At 46.0% G+C, this 16,999-nt stretch overlaps 1 protein-coding gene across 1 annotated transcript in view; it reads right to left on the bottom strand.

Annotated features, from left to right (window-relative positions):
* LOC106566213 (DDB1- and CUL4-associated factor 1) overlaps positions 1-16,999 on the bottom strand; it is a 43,054-nt gene that overhangs the window by 22,379 nt on the left and 3,676 nt on the right. Inside the window, exons 6-13 of the mRNA XM_014134088.2 lie at positions 16,483-16,986; positions 14,665-14,862; positions 14,253-14,354; positions 10,898-11,056; positions 9,420-9,599; positions 6,792-7,001; positions 6,237-6,406; positions 4,431-4,555 (exon numbers count right to left, since the gene is read on the bottom strand). Coding sequence (XP_013989563.2) covers positions 4,431-4,555; positions 6,237-6,406; positions 6,792-7,001; positions 9,420-9,599; positions 10,898-11,056; positions 14,253-14,354; positions 14,665-14,862; positions 16,483-16,986 — 1,648 coding nt within the window. The remainder of the gene's footprint in view (positions 1-4,430; positions 4,556-6,236; positions 6,407-6,791; positions 7,002-9,419; positions 9,600-10,897; positions 11,057-14,252; positions 14,355-14,664; positions 14,863-16,482; positions 16,987-16,999) is intronic.

Below are 16,999 nucleotides of genomic sequence, written 5' to 3'. Positions count from 1 at the left end.
CTAGTAGTATAGATAGAGAATCTAGAGACTGACCTAGTAGTATAGATATAGAGAATCTAGAGACTGACCTAGTAGTATAGCTATAGAGAATCTAGAGAGACTGACCTAGTAGTATAGCTATAGAGAATCTAGAGAGACTGACCTAGTAGTATAGCTATAGAGAATCTAGAGAGACTGACCTAGTAGTATAGCTATAGAGAATCTAGAGAGACTGCCCTAGTAGTATAGCTATAGAGAATCTAGAGAGACTGCCCTAGTAGTATAGATACAGAGAATCTAGAGACTGCCCTAGTAGTATAGATATAGAGAATCTAGAGAGACTGCCCTAGTAGTATAGATATAGAGAATCTAGAGACTGCCCTAGTAGTATAGATAGAGAATCTAGAGACTGCCCTAGTAGTATAGATAGAAAATCTAGAGAGACTGCCCTAGTAGTATAGATAGAGAATCTAGAGAGACTGCCCTAGTAGTATAGATAGAGAATCTAGAGAGACTGCCCTAGTAGTATAGATAGAGAATCTAGAGAGACTGCCCTAGTAGTATAGATAGAGAATCTAGAGAGACTGCCCTAGTAGTATAGATAGAGAATCTAGAGAGACTGCCCTAGTAGTATAGATAGAGAATCTAGAGAGACTGACCTAGTAGTATAGATAGAGAATCTAGAGAGACTGACCTAGTAGTATAGATAGAGAATCTAGAGAGACTGACCTAGTAGTATAGATAATCTAGAGACTGACCTAGTAGTATAGATATAGAGAATCTAGAGACTGACCTAGTAGTATAGATATAGAGAATCTAGAGACTGACCTAGTAGTATAGATATAGAGAATCTAGAGAGACTGACCTAGTAGTATAGATATAGAGAATCTAGAGAGACTGACCTAGTAGTATAGATATAGAGAATCTAGAGAGACTGACCTAGTAGTATAGATATAGAGAATCTAGAGAGACTGACCTAGTAGTATAGATATAGATAATCTAGAGAGACTGACCTAGTAGTATAGATATAGATAATCTAGAGACTGACCTAGTAGTATAGAGAATCTAGAGACTGACCTAGTAGTATAGAGAATCTAGAGACTGACCTAGTAGTATAGATATAGAGAATCTAGAGACTGCCCTAGTAGTATAGATAGAGAATCTAGAGACTGCCCTAGTAGTATAGATAGAGAATCTAGAGAGACTGCCCTAGTAGTATAGATACAGAGAATCTAGAGAGACTGACCTAGTAGTATAGATACAGAGAATCTAGAGACTGCCCTAGTAGTATAGATAGAGAATCTAGAGAGACTGCCCTAGTAGTATAGATAGAGAATCTAGAGAGACTGCCCTAGTAGTATAGATAGAGAATCTAGAGAGACTGCCCTAGTAGTATAGATAGAGAATCTAGAGAGACTGCCCTAGTAGTATAGATAGAGAATCTAGAGACTGCCCTAGTAGTATAGATATAGATAATCTAGAGAGACTGACCTAGTAGTATAGATATAGATAATCTAGAGAGACTGACCTAGTACTATAGATATAGATAATCTAGAGACTGACCTAGTAGTATAGAGAATCTAGAGACTGACCTAGTAGTATAGAGAATCTAGAGACTGACCTAGTAGTATAGATATAGAGAATCTAGAGACTGACCTAGTAGTATAGATATAGAGAATCTATAGAGACTGACCTAGTAGTATAGATATAGAGAATCTATAGAGACTGACCTAGTAGTATAGATAGAGAATCTAGAGAGACTGACCTAGTAGTATAGATAGAGAATCTAGAGAGACTGCCCTAGTAGTATAGATAGAGAATCTAGAGACTGCCCTAGTAGTATAGATAATCTAGAGAGACTGACCTAGTAGTATAGATATAGATAATCTAGAGAGACTGACCTAGTAGTATAGATATAGATAATCTAGAGACTGACCTAGTAGTATAGAGAATCTAGAGACTGACCTAGTAGTATAGAGAATCTAGAGACTGACCTAGTAGTATAGATATAGAGAATCTAGAGACTGACCTAGTAGTATAGATATAGAGAATCTATAGAGACTGACCTAGTAGTATAGATATAGAGAATCTATAGAGACTGACCTAGTAGTATAGATAGAGAATCTAGAGAGACTGACCTAGTAGTATAGATAGAGAATCTAGAGAGACTGCCCTAGTAGTATAGATAGAGAATCTAGAGACTGCCCTAGTAGTATAGATAGAGAATCTAGAGACTGCCCTAGTAGTATAGATAGAGAATCTAGAGAGACTGCCCTAGTAGTATAGATAGAGAATCTAGAGACTGCCCTAGTAGTATAGATAGAGAATCTAGAGACTGCCCTAGTAGTATAGATAGAGAATCTAGAGACTGCCCTAGTAGTATAGATATAGAGAATCTAGAGAGACTGCCCTAGTAGTATAGATAGAGAATCTAGAGACTGCCCTAGTAGTATAGATAGAGAATCTAGAGAGACTGACCTAGTAGTATAGATAATCTAGAGACTGACCTAGTAGTATAGAGAATCTAGAGACTGACCTAGTAGTATAGATATAGAGAATCTAGAGACTGACCTAGTAGTATAGATAGAGAATCTAGAGAGACTGCCCTAGTAGTATAGATAGAGAATCTAGAGAGACTGCCCTAGTAGTATAGATAGAGAATCTAGAGACTGCCCTAGTAGTATAGATAATCTAGAGAGACTGACCTAGTAGTATAGATATAGATAATCTAGAGAGACTGACCTAGTACTATAGATATAGATAATCTAGAGACTGACCTAGTAGTATAGAGAATCTAGAGACTGACCTAGTAGTATAGAGAATCTAGAGACTGACCTAGTAGTATAGATATAGAGAATCTATAGAGACTGACCTAGTAGTATAGATATAGAGAATCTATAGACTGACCTAGTAGTATAGATAGAGAATCTAGAGAGACTGACCTAGTAGTATAGATAGAGAATCTAGAGAGACTGACCTAGTAGTATAGATAGAGAATCTAGAGACTGACCTAGTAGTATAGATAGAGAATCTAGAGACTGCCCTAGTAGTATAGATAGAGAATCTAGAGAGACTGCCCTAGTAGTATAGATAGAGAATCTAGAGACTGCCCTAGTAGTATAGATAGAGAATCTAGAGACTGCCCTAGTAGTATAGATAGAGAATCTAGAGAGACTGACCTAGTAGTATAGATAATCTAGAGACTGACCTAGTAGTATAGATATAGAGAATCTAGAGACTGACCTAGTAGTATAGATATAGAGAATCTAGAGACTGACCTAGTAGTATAGATAGAGAATCTAGAGACTGACCTAGTAGTATAGATAGAGAATCTAGAGACTGACCTAGTAGTATAGATATAGAGAATCTAGAGACTGACCTAGTAGTATAGCTATAGAGAATCTAGAGAGACTGACCTAGTAGTATAGCTATAGAGAATCTAGAGAGACTGACCTAGTAGTATAGCTATAGAGAATCTAGAGAGACTGACCTAGTAGTATAGCTATAGAGAATCTAGAGAGACTGCCCTAGTAGTATAGCTATAGAGAATCTAGAGAGACTGCCCTAGTAGTATAGATACAGAGAATCTAGAGACTGCCCTAGTAGTATAGATATAGAGAATCTAGAGAGACTGCCCTAGTAGTATAGATATAGAGAATCTAGAGACTGCCCTAGTAGTATAGATAGAGAATCTAGAGACTGCCCTAGTAGTATAGATAGAAAATCTAGAGAGACTGCCCTAGTAGTATAGATAGAGAATCTAGAGAGACTGCCCTAGTAGTATAGATAGAGAATCTAGAGAGACTGCCCTAGTAGTATAGATAGAGAATCTAGAGAGACTGCCCTAGTAGTATAGATAGAGAATCTAGAGAGACTGCCCTAGTAGTATAGATAGAGAATCTAGAGAGACTGCCCTAGTAGTATAGATAGAGAATCTAGAGAGACTGCCCTAGTAGTATAGATAGAGAATCTAGAGAGACTGACCTAGTAGTATAGATAGAGAATCTAGAGAGACTGACCTAGTAGTATAGATAATCTAGAGACTGACCTAGTAGTATAGATATAGAGAATCTAGAGACTGACCTAGTAGTATAGATATAGAGAATCTAGAGACTGACCTAGTAGTATAGATATAGAGAATCTAGAGAGACTGACCTAGTAGTATAGATATAGAGAATCTAGAGAGACTGACCTAGTAGTATAGATATAGAGAATCTAGAGAGACTGACCTAGTAGTATAGATATAGAGAATCTAGAGAGACTGACCTAGTAGTATAGATATAGAGAATCTAGAGAGACTGACCTAGTAGTATAGATATAGAGAATCTAGAGAGACTGACCTAGTAGTATAGATATAGAGAATCTAGAGAGACTGACCTAGTAGTATAGATATAGAGAATCTAGAGAGACTGACCTAGTAGTATAGATATAGAGAATCTAGAGAGACATACCGACAGTGCAGACGGTGGATCCTCCTTCATCCAGCACGTCTACAGTCTCAGCTAGCAGCAGCTGAACCTTAGGTACTACAGTCAGCATGGCCAGGATGTCCAGGGCAAAACGCACTGTATCAGACCTGGTAGATAGAACAGAGCAAGACAGTATTATCTCTATGGGGGTACAGCAGTCTCACTGACAAGGGAAGGAGGGGACTGAGCAGGGCTTTAGTCATAGCTCACTAGAGATATAACAGGAACGGCCTTCTCGACCTTGGAAGACATTTTCATTTTTTTTTTAATCACAATGTGTTATTTGGTCACAGATCTGTATAGGCATTATCCAACTTGTACATTTAGTCATGACAACAAAACGACAGCGAGAAACTGGCTGAAGAACAAAGAGATATGTGAAGTCTTCATTAGAAGAACGTGCAGATGTTAAATCAGGTCAATTAGAGAGACTACTGGTAACCTACCTGCCATAGTAAGTCCTCCAGTCACAGGCTATAGAGATGAGTTGTAAGACGAGGGGAATAGAGGAGAGCTTGTGAAACACCTCTACAGGTTAGAGGTTAGGGGTCAGGGGTTGGTAACCTACCTGCCATAGTAAGTCCTCCAGTCACAGGCTATAGAGATGAGTTGTAAGACGAGGGGAATAGAGGAGAGCTTGTGAAACCCCTCTACAGGTTAGAGGTTAGGGGTCAGGGGTTGGTAACCTACCTGCCATAGTAAGTCCTCCAGTCACAGGCTATAGAGATGAGTTGTAAGACGAGGGGAATAGAGGAGAGCTTGTGAAACCCCTCTACAGGTTAGAGGTTAGGGGTCAGGGGTTGGTAACCTACCTGCCATAGTAAGTCCTCCAGTCACAGGCTATAGAGATGAGTTGTAAGACGAGGGGAATAGAGGAGAGCTTGTGAAACCCCTCTACAGGTTAGAGGTTAGGGGTCAGGGGTTGGTAACCTACCTGCCATAGTAAGTCCTCCAGTCACAGGCTATAGAGATGAGTTGTAAGACGAGGGGAATAGAGGAGAGCTTGTGAAACCCCTCTACAGGTTAGAGGTTAGGGGTCAGGGGTTGGTAACCTACCTGCCATAGTAAGTCCTCCAGTCACAGGCTATAGAGATGAGTTGTAAGACGAGGGGAATAGAGGAGAGCTTGTGAAACCCCTCTACAGGTTAGAGGTTAGGGGTCAGGGGTTGGTAACCTACCTGCCATAGTAAGTCCTCCAGTCACAGGCTATAGAGATGAGTTGTAAGACGAGGGGAATAGAGGAGAGCTTGTGAAACACCTCTACAGGTTAGAGGTTAGGGGTCAGGGGTTGGTAACCTACCTGCCATAGTAAGTCCTCCAGTCACAGGCTATAGAGATGAGTTGTAAGACGAGGGGAATAGAGGAGAGCTTGTGAAACCCCTCTACAGGTTAGAGGTTAGGGGTCAGGGGTTGGTAACCTACCTGCCATAGTAAGTCCTCCAGTCACAGGCTATAGAGATGAGTTGTAAGACGAGGGGAATAGAGGAGAGCTTGTGAAACACCTCTACAGGTTAGAGGTTAGGGGTCAGGGGTTGGTAACCTACCTGCCATAGTAAGTCCTCCAGTCACAGGCTATAGAGATGAGTTGTAAGACGAGGGGAATACAGGAGAGCTTGTGAAACCCCTCTACAGGTTAGAGGTTAGGGGTCAGGGGTTGGTAACCTACCTGCCATAGTAAGTCCTCCAGTCACAGGCTATAGAGATGAGTTGTAAGACGAGGGGAATAGAGGAGAGCTTGTGAAACACCTCTACAGGTTAGAGGTTAGGGGTCAGGGGTTGGTAACCTACCTGCCATAGTAAGTCCTCCAGTCACAGGCTATAGAGATGAGTTGTAAGACGAGGGGAATACAGGAGAGCTTGTGAAAGACCTCGACAGGTTCCCAGTGAAGCTGAGTGGGTCCACAATCTATCAGAAAGTCCATCATGTCCACCACCTGCTCATGACTGTATGAACACGACTGGGGGGGAAACACAGACACACAACAAGTCATTGATCAGTCAAATCAACCATTTTTCCCCCCTATTGTGTTATTGACTATGTTTGTTTATTCCATGTGTAACTCTGCGTTGTTGTTTGTGTCACACTGCTTTGCTTTATCTTGTCCAGGTCACAGTTGTAAATGATAACTTGTTCTCAACTGACCTACCTGGTTAAATAAAGGTTAAATAAAATGAAATAAAACAACCGAGCGATCAATCAGTCTTCGTTATCCATAATCAATCATTCAACTAATCAATACATACATCTTTATCATCCAAAAATTAAGTAACAAATCTCGATCACCTCTAAATGAATGTTAGTTTGTGTGTTCACCTCAGGACGTCACTAAACAGGGAATCTACCTTGTAGTAAGGCTGAGGGTGAACTTGAGCACCCCCTTCAGTTCTCTGGAGGGACTGTTTGACTTGCTCCACCTTGACAGCCAGGTGGGCCTCGAAGTACCTTCTCAGGCACATACAGGTGTGTTTGGCTGTCTGACGGCTGGAGAACACCTGGTCGTCACTCAACATGGCCCCCTGGTCCTCTGTGTTCAGGATCTCTAGTGTACTGATCTAGAGAGAGAGAGAGAGAGAGAGAGAGAGGACACACAGCACTGGGTCAGAGGGGACTAAAAAAACAACACAGTCCCTCAGTCCTGACGGGAGAACATTTTCTTCACAATTTAAACTAGAGATTGCACCTTCAGGGCTGTGATGCTACAAAAGGAAAGCAACTTCAAGGCCCTCTGGCATCACATCTGTCTTCTGAAATCACTAGCCGAGGGACAACATAGTAGCTAGGCAGTGGAAATACTGGAGCTCTATTCACCAGGTTAACTGTCCTGATGACTGCAGTGAGAGTCTCTCATTCAGAGCCAATCTCCCCTGTCTCTCCCCCGTCTCTCCCCCTACTCACCAGGTTAACTGTCCTGATGACTGCAGTGAGAGTCTCTCATTCAGAGCCAATCTCCCCCGTCTCTCCCCCGTCTCTCCCCCTACTCACCAGGTTAACTGTCCTGATGACTGCAGTGAGAGTCTCTCATTCAGAGCCAATCTCCCCCGTCTCTCCCCCTACTCACCAGGTTAACTGTCCTGATGACTGCAGTGAGAGTCTCTCATTCAGAGGCAATCTCCCCCGTCTCTCCCCCGTCTCTCCCCCTACTCACCAGGTTAACTGTCCTGATGACTGCAGTGAGAGTCTCTCATTCAGAGCCAATCTCCCCCGTCTCTCCCCCGTCTCTCCCCCTACTCACCAGGTTAACTGTCCTGATGACTGCAGTGAGAGTCTCTCATTCAGAGCCAATCTCTCCCGTCTCTCCCCCGTCTCTCCCCCTACTCACCAGGTTAACTGTCCTGATGACTGCAGTGAGAGTCTCTCATTCAGAGCCAATCTCCCCTGTCTCTCCCCGTCTCTCCCCCTACTCACCAGGTTAACTGTCCTGATGACTGCAGTGAGAGTCTCTCATTCAGAGCCAATCTCCCCCGTCTCTCCCCCGTCTCTCCCCCTACTCACCAGGTTAACTGTCCTGATGACTGCAGTGAGAGTCTCTCATTCAGAGCCAACCTCCCCCGTCTCTCCCCGTCTCTCCCCCTATTCACCAGGTTAACTGTCCTGATGACTGCAGTGAGAGTCTCTCATTCAGAGCCAATCTCTCCCGTCTCTCCCCTGTCTCTCCCCCGTCTCTCCCCCTACTCACCAGGTTAACTGTCCTGATGACTGCAGTGAGAGTCTCTCATTCAGAGCCAATCTCCCCGTCTCTCCCCCGTCTCTCCCCTACTCACCAGGTTAACTGTCCTGATGACTGCAGTGAGAGTCTCTCATTCAGAGCCAATCTCCCCCGTCTCTCCCCCGTCTCTCCCCCTACTCACCAGGTTAACTGTCCTGATGACTGCAGTGAGAGTCTCTCATTCAGAGCCAATCTCCCCGTCTCTCCCCCGTCTCTCCCCCTACTCACCAGGTTAACTGTCCTGATGACTGCAGTGAGAGTCTCTCATTCAGAGCCAATCTCCCCCGTCTCTCCCCCGTCTCTCCCCTACTCACCAGGTTAACTGTCCTGATGACTGCAGTGAGAGTCTCTCATTCAGAGCCAATCTCCCCCGTCTCTCCCCCGTCTCTCCCCCTACTCACCAGGTTAACTGTCCTGATGACTGCAGTGAGAGTCTCTCATTCAGAGCCAATCTCCCCCGTCTCTCCCCCGTCTCTCCCCCTACTCACCAGGTTAACTGTCCTGATGACTGCAGTGAGAGTCTCTCATTCAGAGCCAATCTCCCCCGTCTCTCCCCCGTCTCTCCCCCTACTCACCAGGTTAACTGTCCTGATGACTGCAGTGAGAGTCTCTCATTCAGAGCCAATCTCCCCCGTCTCTCCCCGTCTCTCCCCTACTCACCAGGTTAACTGTCCTGATGACTGCAGTGAGAGTCTCTCATTCAGAGCCAATCTCCCCCGTCTCTCCCCGTCTCTCCCCCTACTCACCAGGTTAACTGTCCTGATGACTGCAGTGAGAGTCTCTCATTCAGAGCCAATCTCCCCCGTCTCTCCCCGTCTCTCCCCCTACTCACCAGGTTAACTGTCCTGATGACTGCAGTGAGAGTCTCTCATTCAGAGCCAATCTCCCCCGTCTCTCCCCGTCTCTCCCCCTACTCACCAGGTTAACTGTCCTGATGACTGCAGTGAGAGTCTCTCATTCAGAGCCAATCTCCCCGTCTCTCCCCCGTCTCTCCCCCTACTCACCAGGTTAACTGTCCTGATGACTGCAGTGAGAGTCTCTCATTCAGAGCCAATCTCCCCGTCTCTCCCCCGTCTCTCCCCCTACTCACCAGGTTAACTGTCCTGATGACTGCAGTGAGAGTCTCTCATTCAGAGCCAATCTCCCCCGTCTCTCCCCCGTCTCTCCCCCTACTCACCAGGTTAACTGTCCTGATGACTGCAGTGAGAGTCTCTCATTCAGAGCCAATCTCCCCCGTCTCTCCCCCGTCTCTCCCCCTACTCACCAGGTTAACTAGTCTCCTGAGGCCATCCTGATGGTCAAACAGCTGCAGTATGGCTCTGAATGAGAAGGAGATGGAGAAGAATATGGTGGTGTGGCAGCAACCCGACGCATGGGAACACTCCAGGAGCCACAGGGCATAGCCCACCATGTCTGACAGCACACTGTCCGGCAGCATACACACCTGTAGGAGGGAGAGACAGTCAGGCAACAGACACACCTGTAGGAGGGAGAGACAGTCAGGCAACAGACACACCTGTAGGAGGGAGAGACAGTCAGGCAACAGACACACCTGTAGGAGGGAGAGACAGTCAGGCAACAGACACACCTGTAGGAGGGAGAGACAGTCAGGCAACAGACACACCTGTAGGAGGGAGAGACAGTCAGGCAACAGACACACCTGTAGGAGGGAGAGACAGTCAGGCAACAGACACACCTGTAGGAGGGAGAGACAGTCAGGCAACAGACACACCTGTAGGAGGGAGAGACAGTCAGGCAACAGACACACCTGTAGGAGGGAGAGACAGTCAGGCAACAGACACACCTGTAGGAGGGAGAGACAGTCAGGCAACAGACACACCTGTAGGAGGGAGAGACAGTCAGGCAACAGACACACCTGTAGGAGGGAGAGACAGTCAGGCAACAGACACACCTGTAGGAGGGAGAGACAGTCAGGCAACAGACACACCTGTAGGAGGGAGAGACAGTCAGGCAACAGACACACCTGTAGGAGGGAGAGACAGTCAGGCAACAGACACACCTGTAGGAGGGAGAGACAGTCAGGCAACAGACACACCTGTAGGAGGGAGAGACAGTCAGGCAACAGACACACCTGTAGGAGGGAGAGACTGTCAGGCAACAGACACACCTGTAGGAGGGAGAGACAGTCAGGCAACAGACACACCTGTAGGAGGGAGAGACAGTCAGGCAACAGACACACCTGTAGGAGGGAGAGACAGTCAGGCAACAGACACACCTGTAGGAGGGAGAGACAGTCAGGCAACAGACACACCTGTAGGAGGGAGAGACAGTCAGGCAACAGACACACCTGTAGGAGGGAGAGACAGTCAGGCAACAGACACACCTGTAGGAGGGAGAGACAGTCAGGCAACAGACACACCTGTAGGAGGGAGAGACAGTCAGGCAACAGACACACCTGTAGGAGGGAGAGACAGTCAGGCAACAGACACACCTGTAGGAGGGAGAGACAGTCAGGCAACAGACACACCTGTAGGAGGGAGAGACAGTCAGGCAACAGACACACCTGTAGGAGGGAGAGACAGTCAGGCAACAGACACACCTGTAGGAGGGAGAGACAGTCAGGCAACAGACACACCTGTATTCACCCCCTTTATATCCCATACGTATTCCCGCCCCCCCCAAAAAAAAACAATTTTAATTCCAGGTTGTAAGGCTACAAAATAAGAAAAATGCCACTGGGGGTGAATACTTTCACACGCCACTGTATAATATGACTCCTACCCTCTCCATGGCGTCCTGGTTATAAGCTAGGTAGTAGAGACACAGTGACACCCCAGTAGCAGCCATGGAGGGTCTGGGGATATCCAGCAGCTTCTGCACTCCTCCATGAGCTATGAAGTCAGCAGCAAACTTCTTGTGCAAAAGCAGGGAGGCAAGGTACTGGAGAGAGAGAGAGCAGAGAGAGAGAGAAGAGGAGAGAGAGAGAAGAGGAGAAAGAGAGAAGAGGAGAAAGAGAGAAGAGGAGAAAGAGAGAAGAGGAGAGCGAGAGAGAGAGAGAGAGAGAGAGAGAGAGCGAGAGAGAGAGAGCGAGAGAGAGAGCAGAGAGAGAGAGAGCAGAGAGAGAGAGAGCAGAGAGGGAGAGAGAGAGAGAGCAGAGAGAGAGAGAGCAGAGAGAGCAGAGAGAGCGAGCACAGAGAGCACAGAGAGAGAGCGAGCACAGAGAGAGAGAGAGCACAGAGAGAGAGAGAGCACAGAGAGAGAGAGAGCACAGAGAGAGAGAGAGCACAGAGAGAGAGAGAGCACAGAGAGAGAGAGAGCACAGAGAGAGAGAGAGAGCACAGAGAGAGAGCACAGAGAGAGAGCACAGAGAGAGAGCACAGAGAGAGAGCACAGAGAGAGAGCACAGAGAGAGAGCACAGAGAGAGAGCACAGAGAGAGAGCACAGAGAGAGCACAGAGAGAGAGCAGAGAGAGAGAGAGCAGAGAGTGAGAGAGCAGAGAGAGAGCAGAGAGTGAGAGAGCAGAGAGAGAGCAGAAAGAGAGCGCAGAGAGAGAGCGCAGAGAGAGAGCGCAGAGAGAGAGCGCAGAGAGAGAGCGCAGAGAGAGAAAGAGCAGAGCGAGAGCAGAGCAGAGAGAGCAGAGCAGAGAGAGAAGAGCAGAGCGAGAGAGAGCAGAGAGAGAGAGAAGAGGAGAAAGAGAGAAGAGGAGAGCAGAGAGAGAGAGAGAGCAGAGCAGAGCAGAGCAGAGCAGAGAGAGAGAGAGCAGAGAGAGAGAGCAGAGAGAGAGAGAGGAGAGAGAGAGGAGAGAGAGAGGAGAGAGAGAGCAGAGAGAGAGAGAACAGAGAGAGAGAGAACAGAGAGAGAGCAGAGAGAGAGAGAACAGAGAGAGAGAGAGAGCAGAGAGAGCAGAGAGAGAGAGCGAGAGAGAGCAGAGAGAGAGCAGAGAGAGAGAGGCAGAGAGAGAGAGAGCAGAGAGAGAGAGAGCAGAGAGAGAGACAGAGAGAGAGAGAGAGAGCAGAGAGAGAGAGAGAGCAGAGAGAGAGCGCAGAGAGAGAGAGCCAAGAACAGAAAGAGAGCAATAGCAACGCAGCGCAGAGCAAAGCACAAGAGCGCAACAAGCGAAGACACAGCACAGAGCGAGAGAGAGCACAGAGCAGAGCACAGAGCGAGAGCAGAGCAGAGAGAGCAGAGCAGAGAGAGAAGAGCAGAGAGAGAGCAGAGAGCAGAGAGAGAGCAGAGAGAGCAGAGAGAGAGCAGAGAGAGAGCAGAGAGAGAGCAGAGAGAGAGCAGAGAGAGAGAGAGAGAGGAGAGAGAGAGGAGAGAGAGGAGAGAGAGAGCAGAGAGAGAGAGAACAGAGAGAGAGAGAACAGAGAGAGAGAGAACAGAGAGAGAGAGAACAGAGAGAGAGAGAACAGAGAGAGAGAGCAGAGAGAGAGAGCAGAGAGAGAGAGCAGAGAGAGAGAGCAGAGAGAGAGAGAGAGAGAGAGCAGAGAGAGAGAGAGAGCAGAGAGAGAGCAGAGAGAGAGAGCAGAGAGAGAGAGCAGAGAGAGCAGAGAGAGAGAGCAGAGAGAGAGAGAGAGAGAGAGAGAGAGAGAGCAGAGAGAGCAGAGAGAGAGAGCGCAGAGAGAGAGAGAGAGAGAGAGACAGAGAGACAGAGAAGAGCACAGAGAGAGCAAAGAAGCGAGAGAGACACAGAGCAGAGAGAGCACAGAGCGAGAGAGCACAGAGCGAGAGAGCACGCGACAGAGAGAGAGCACAGAGCGAGAGGCACAGAGCGAGAGAGAGCACAGAGCGAGAGAGAGCACAGAGCGAGAGAGAGCGCAGAGCGAGAGAGAGCGCAGAGCGAGAGAGAGCGCAGAGCGAGAGAGAGCGCAGAGCGAGAGAGAGCACAGAGCGAGAGAGAGCAGAGCAGAGAGAGCAGAGCAGAGAGAGAGCAGAGCAGAGAGAGCAGAGCAGAGAGAGAGCAGAGCAGAGAGAGCAGAGCAGAGAGAGCAGAGCAGAGAGAGAAGAGCAGAGAGAGAAGAGCAGAGAGAGAAGAGCAGAGCAGAGCGAGCAGAGAGAGCAGAGAGAGAGAAAACGACATATGTTACAACATTCAGACACTATCTCTATGTGAGCAGAACCCAGCCTTCAGTTCTTCAAATGGTCTTATCACAGACACACAGACACAGCTGATCTGCTACTGTCAGGCTGGTGAGACACTCATGTTGTGAGTCTCCTAACCCTTCTCTGTTTCCAGGGGAGTTTTTCTGCACCGTCCGTCGCCTTGAGCTTTCAGTCCTTTTCCTTTATTATCCGCAGGTAATGACTAGTTGCTGGTTAAAAAAACAACCCTTATTCTCTACAGGTAATGACTAGTAGCTGGTTAAAAAACAACCCTTATTCTCTACAGGTAATGACTAGTAGCTGGTTAAAAAAACAACCCTTATTCTCTACTCTACAGGTAATGACTAGTTGCTGGTTAAAAAAACAACCCTTATTCTCTACAGGTAATGACTAGTAGCTGGTTAAAAAACAACCCTTATTCTCTACAGGTAATGACTAGTAGCTGGTTAAAAAAACAACCCTTATTCTCTACTCTACAGGTAATGACTAGTAGCTGGTTAAAAAAACAACCCTTATTCTCTACTCTACAGGTAATGACTAGTAGCTGGTTAAAAAACAACCCTTATTCTCTACTCTACAGGTAATGACTAGTAGCTGGTTAAAAAAACAACCCTTATTCTCTACAGGTAATGACTAGTAGCTGGCTAAAAAAACAACCCTTATTCTCTACTCTACAGGTAACGACTAGTAGCTGGCTAAAAAACAACCCTTATTCTCTACAGCTAATGACTAGCAGCTGGCTAAAAAACAACCCTTATTCTCTACAGCTAATGACTAGCAGCTGGCTAAAAAAACAACCCTTATTCTCTAAAGGTAATGACTAGTAGCTGGCTAAAAAACAACCCTTATTCTCTACAGGTAATGACTAGCAGCTGGCTAAAAAAAAACAACCCAAATATAGTTTCATTCACCATCAAACCCAATTCATCTAATAGGGAATAACAATGTAGTTATAGGAAATGAAACCATAACATGTGAAGCTCTGGAGTGGCACTAGTGTTAAATAACGAGATCAGTGATGATGATGATTACCAGGAGTGAGTCGAACGTGAGTTGGACATCGTTGGTGTGTTTCAGGTCAATGTAGTGCATAAGAAGCTCTCTGGTGTCCATCTGCATGAACACAGCTAACAGCTCCAGGGGGGGGGGGAGAGACAGTGAGAACAGAACCGTTGGTTAAAGTCCTCAAAGCACATAAAATACATTTATTCAAAGCTTATATTGACCAGTTAAGTGACTGACAATACATGAGTATGTAGAATGGCTAAAAAGTATATCATTTATAAAGTACTTTGTATATGACTAACACTGTACTTGCTTCATGTACCTACAATGTAAATTCATGCATATCAGGGACATATTATAGGAAGTGGGACCAATGTTAAGTGATGATGGGGTCCTTAATATATGTGAGAGTGTGTGAGAGAGAGGGTCCTGTCCCTACCTCCTGGTAATCTCCTAGGGGTGTGAGGTACTGGAGGATGAGGCGTTGCTCTATAGCAGGGGTGAGGGGGTACAGCCTGTAGTTACCCCCAATCACCCAGGAGCTCATCTCTGACCAGCTACTGTTAGACTGGTCACTACCAGTACTGCAGGACAAGCCTCTCTCTGGATCCATGGAAGAGGTGGTGAAGTGGAGTTTCTGTGTGGATTCAGACAAGAGGTTAACCTCTCTTAGGGTATGTGGGACGAAATCGTCCCACCTACTCAACAGCCAGTGGAATCCCGTGGCGCGTTATTCAAATACCTTAGAAATGCTATTACTTCAATTTCTCAAACATATGACTATTTTACACCATTTTAAAAAGACAAGACTCTCGTTAATCTAACCACACTGTCCGATTTCAAAAAGGCTTTACAACGAAAGCAAAACATTAGATTATGTCAGCAGAGTACCCAGCCAGAAATAATCAGACACCCATTTTTCAAGCTAGCATATAATGTCACATAAACCCAAACCACAGCTAAATGCAGCACTAACCTTTGATGATCTTCATCAGATGACACTCCTAGGACATTATGTTATACAATACATGCATGTTTTGTTCAATCAAGTTCATATTTATATCAAAAACCAGCTTTTTACATCAGCATGTGACATTCAGAACTAGCATACCCACCGCAAACTTCCGGTGAATTTACTAAATTACTCACGATAAACGTTCACAAAAAACATAAATTATTTTAAGAATTATAGATACAGACCTCCTTTATGCAATCGCGGTGTCCGATTTTAAAATAGCTTTTCAGCAAAAGCACATTTTGCAATATTCTGAGTAGATAGCTCGCCATCACGGGCTAGCTATTTTGACACCCACCAAGTTTGGCACTCACCAAACTCAGATTTACTATAAGAAAAATTGGATTACCTTTGCTGTTCTTCGTCAAAATGCACTCCCAGGACTTCTACTTCATCCACAAATGTTGTTTTGGTTCAAAATAATCCATAGTTATGTTCAAATATCCTCTGTTTTGTTTGTGCATTCAAGACACTATCCGAAGGGTGACGAAGGGTGATGCGCGGACGCGTATCGTGACAAAACATTTCTAAATATTCCATTACTGTACTTCGAAGCATGTCAAACGCTGTTTAAAATCAATTTTTATGCGATTTTTCTCGTAAAAAAGCGATAATATTCCGACCGGGAAACCCTGTTTTCGTTCAAAGACTCAAAGTTGAAAATGGCCTCTTCACGTGCACGCGCGCTCCCGTCTCATTGTTCTCAGATCGACCACTTACCAAATGCGCTACTGTTTTTCAGCCATGGGCTGCAAAGTCATCATTCAACGTTCTGGCGCCTTCTGGGAGCCTATGGGAGCCGTAGGAAGTGTCACGTTACAGCAGAGATCCTCAGTTTTCAATAAAGAGAATAAAGAAGGCCAAGAAATGGTCAGAGAGGGCACTTCCTGTTTGGAATCTTCTCAGGTTCTTGCCTGCCATATGAGTTCTGTTATACTCACAGACACCATTCAAACAGTTTTAGAAACTTTAGGGTGTTTTCTATCCAAATCAAACAATTATATGCATATTCTAGTTTCTGGGCAGTAGTAACAACCAGATTAAATCGGATGTGAAAATACTGCCCCCTACCCTAGAGAGGTTAATTATCCCTCAAAACAGCCATTTGATTTACAGCTGTGTATGAAAACAATACACAAGAACCGGTACAACAAAAGGGTGTAAGTCTGAAAAAGCCCTGGTCAAAAATATTGCACTACAAGGAAAAGTATGTTATTTCAGAAACAGCCTGGTGGATCTCACCTGTTTGGCTTTCCTTCCATTCTCCCTGGCTGTGGCTGTTCTCTTCCTCCCCAGTCCTCCTCCAGACTCCTGCCCTCTGGTTTCAGGCTCTCCCAGGCTGGTCTCGGGGCCTGGGTCTGGGCATGGACCTGGCTGGTACAGGGGGTCTGGAATGGGCTTCACCGATACACAGCTGCTGGTCTTTTGGGCCTTACCCATGTGGAACGATGGCTTGGGCCTGGACCACGCAGGCCCGCTACAACTACTACTACATGTTGTCTCTCTTCCTCTCTCCTTTTTCTTCTTCTCCTCTTCCTCCTCCTCCTCTTCCTCCTCCATGTTATCTGTTGCTGTATTCTGTTGAGGTGTGCTGCCCTCTTCCTCATTGGTGTCTCTGTCTGTAGGTTCCTCAGCTACAGACTGGAGGGACTGATAAGTCTTCTTTGGACTGGGGTGTTTTAAAGCCTGACGACTCTTTGATTCTTTATCCTGCAGCTCACGTAGCCGCATCAGCATTAGTGGCACCTGAGACACCAAG

Source organism: Salmo salar, chromosome ssa12 (genome assembly GCF_905237065.1).
Source record: "Salmo salar chromosome ssa12, Ssal_v3.1, whole genome shotgun sequence".
Lineage (NCBI taxonomy): Eukaryota > Metazoa > Chordata > Actinopteri > Salmoniformes > Salmonidae > Salmo > Salmo salar.
This window is presented reverse-complemented; position numbering and strand designations above follow the sequence as displayed.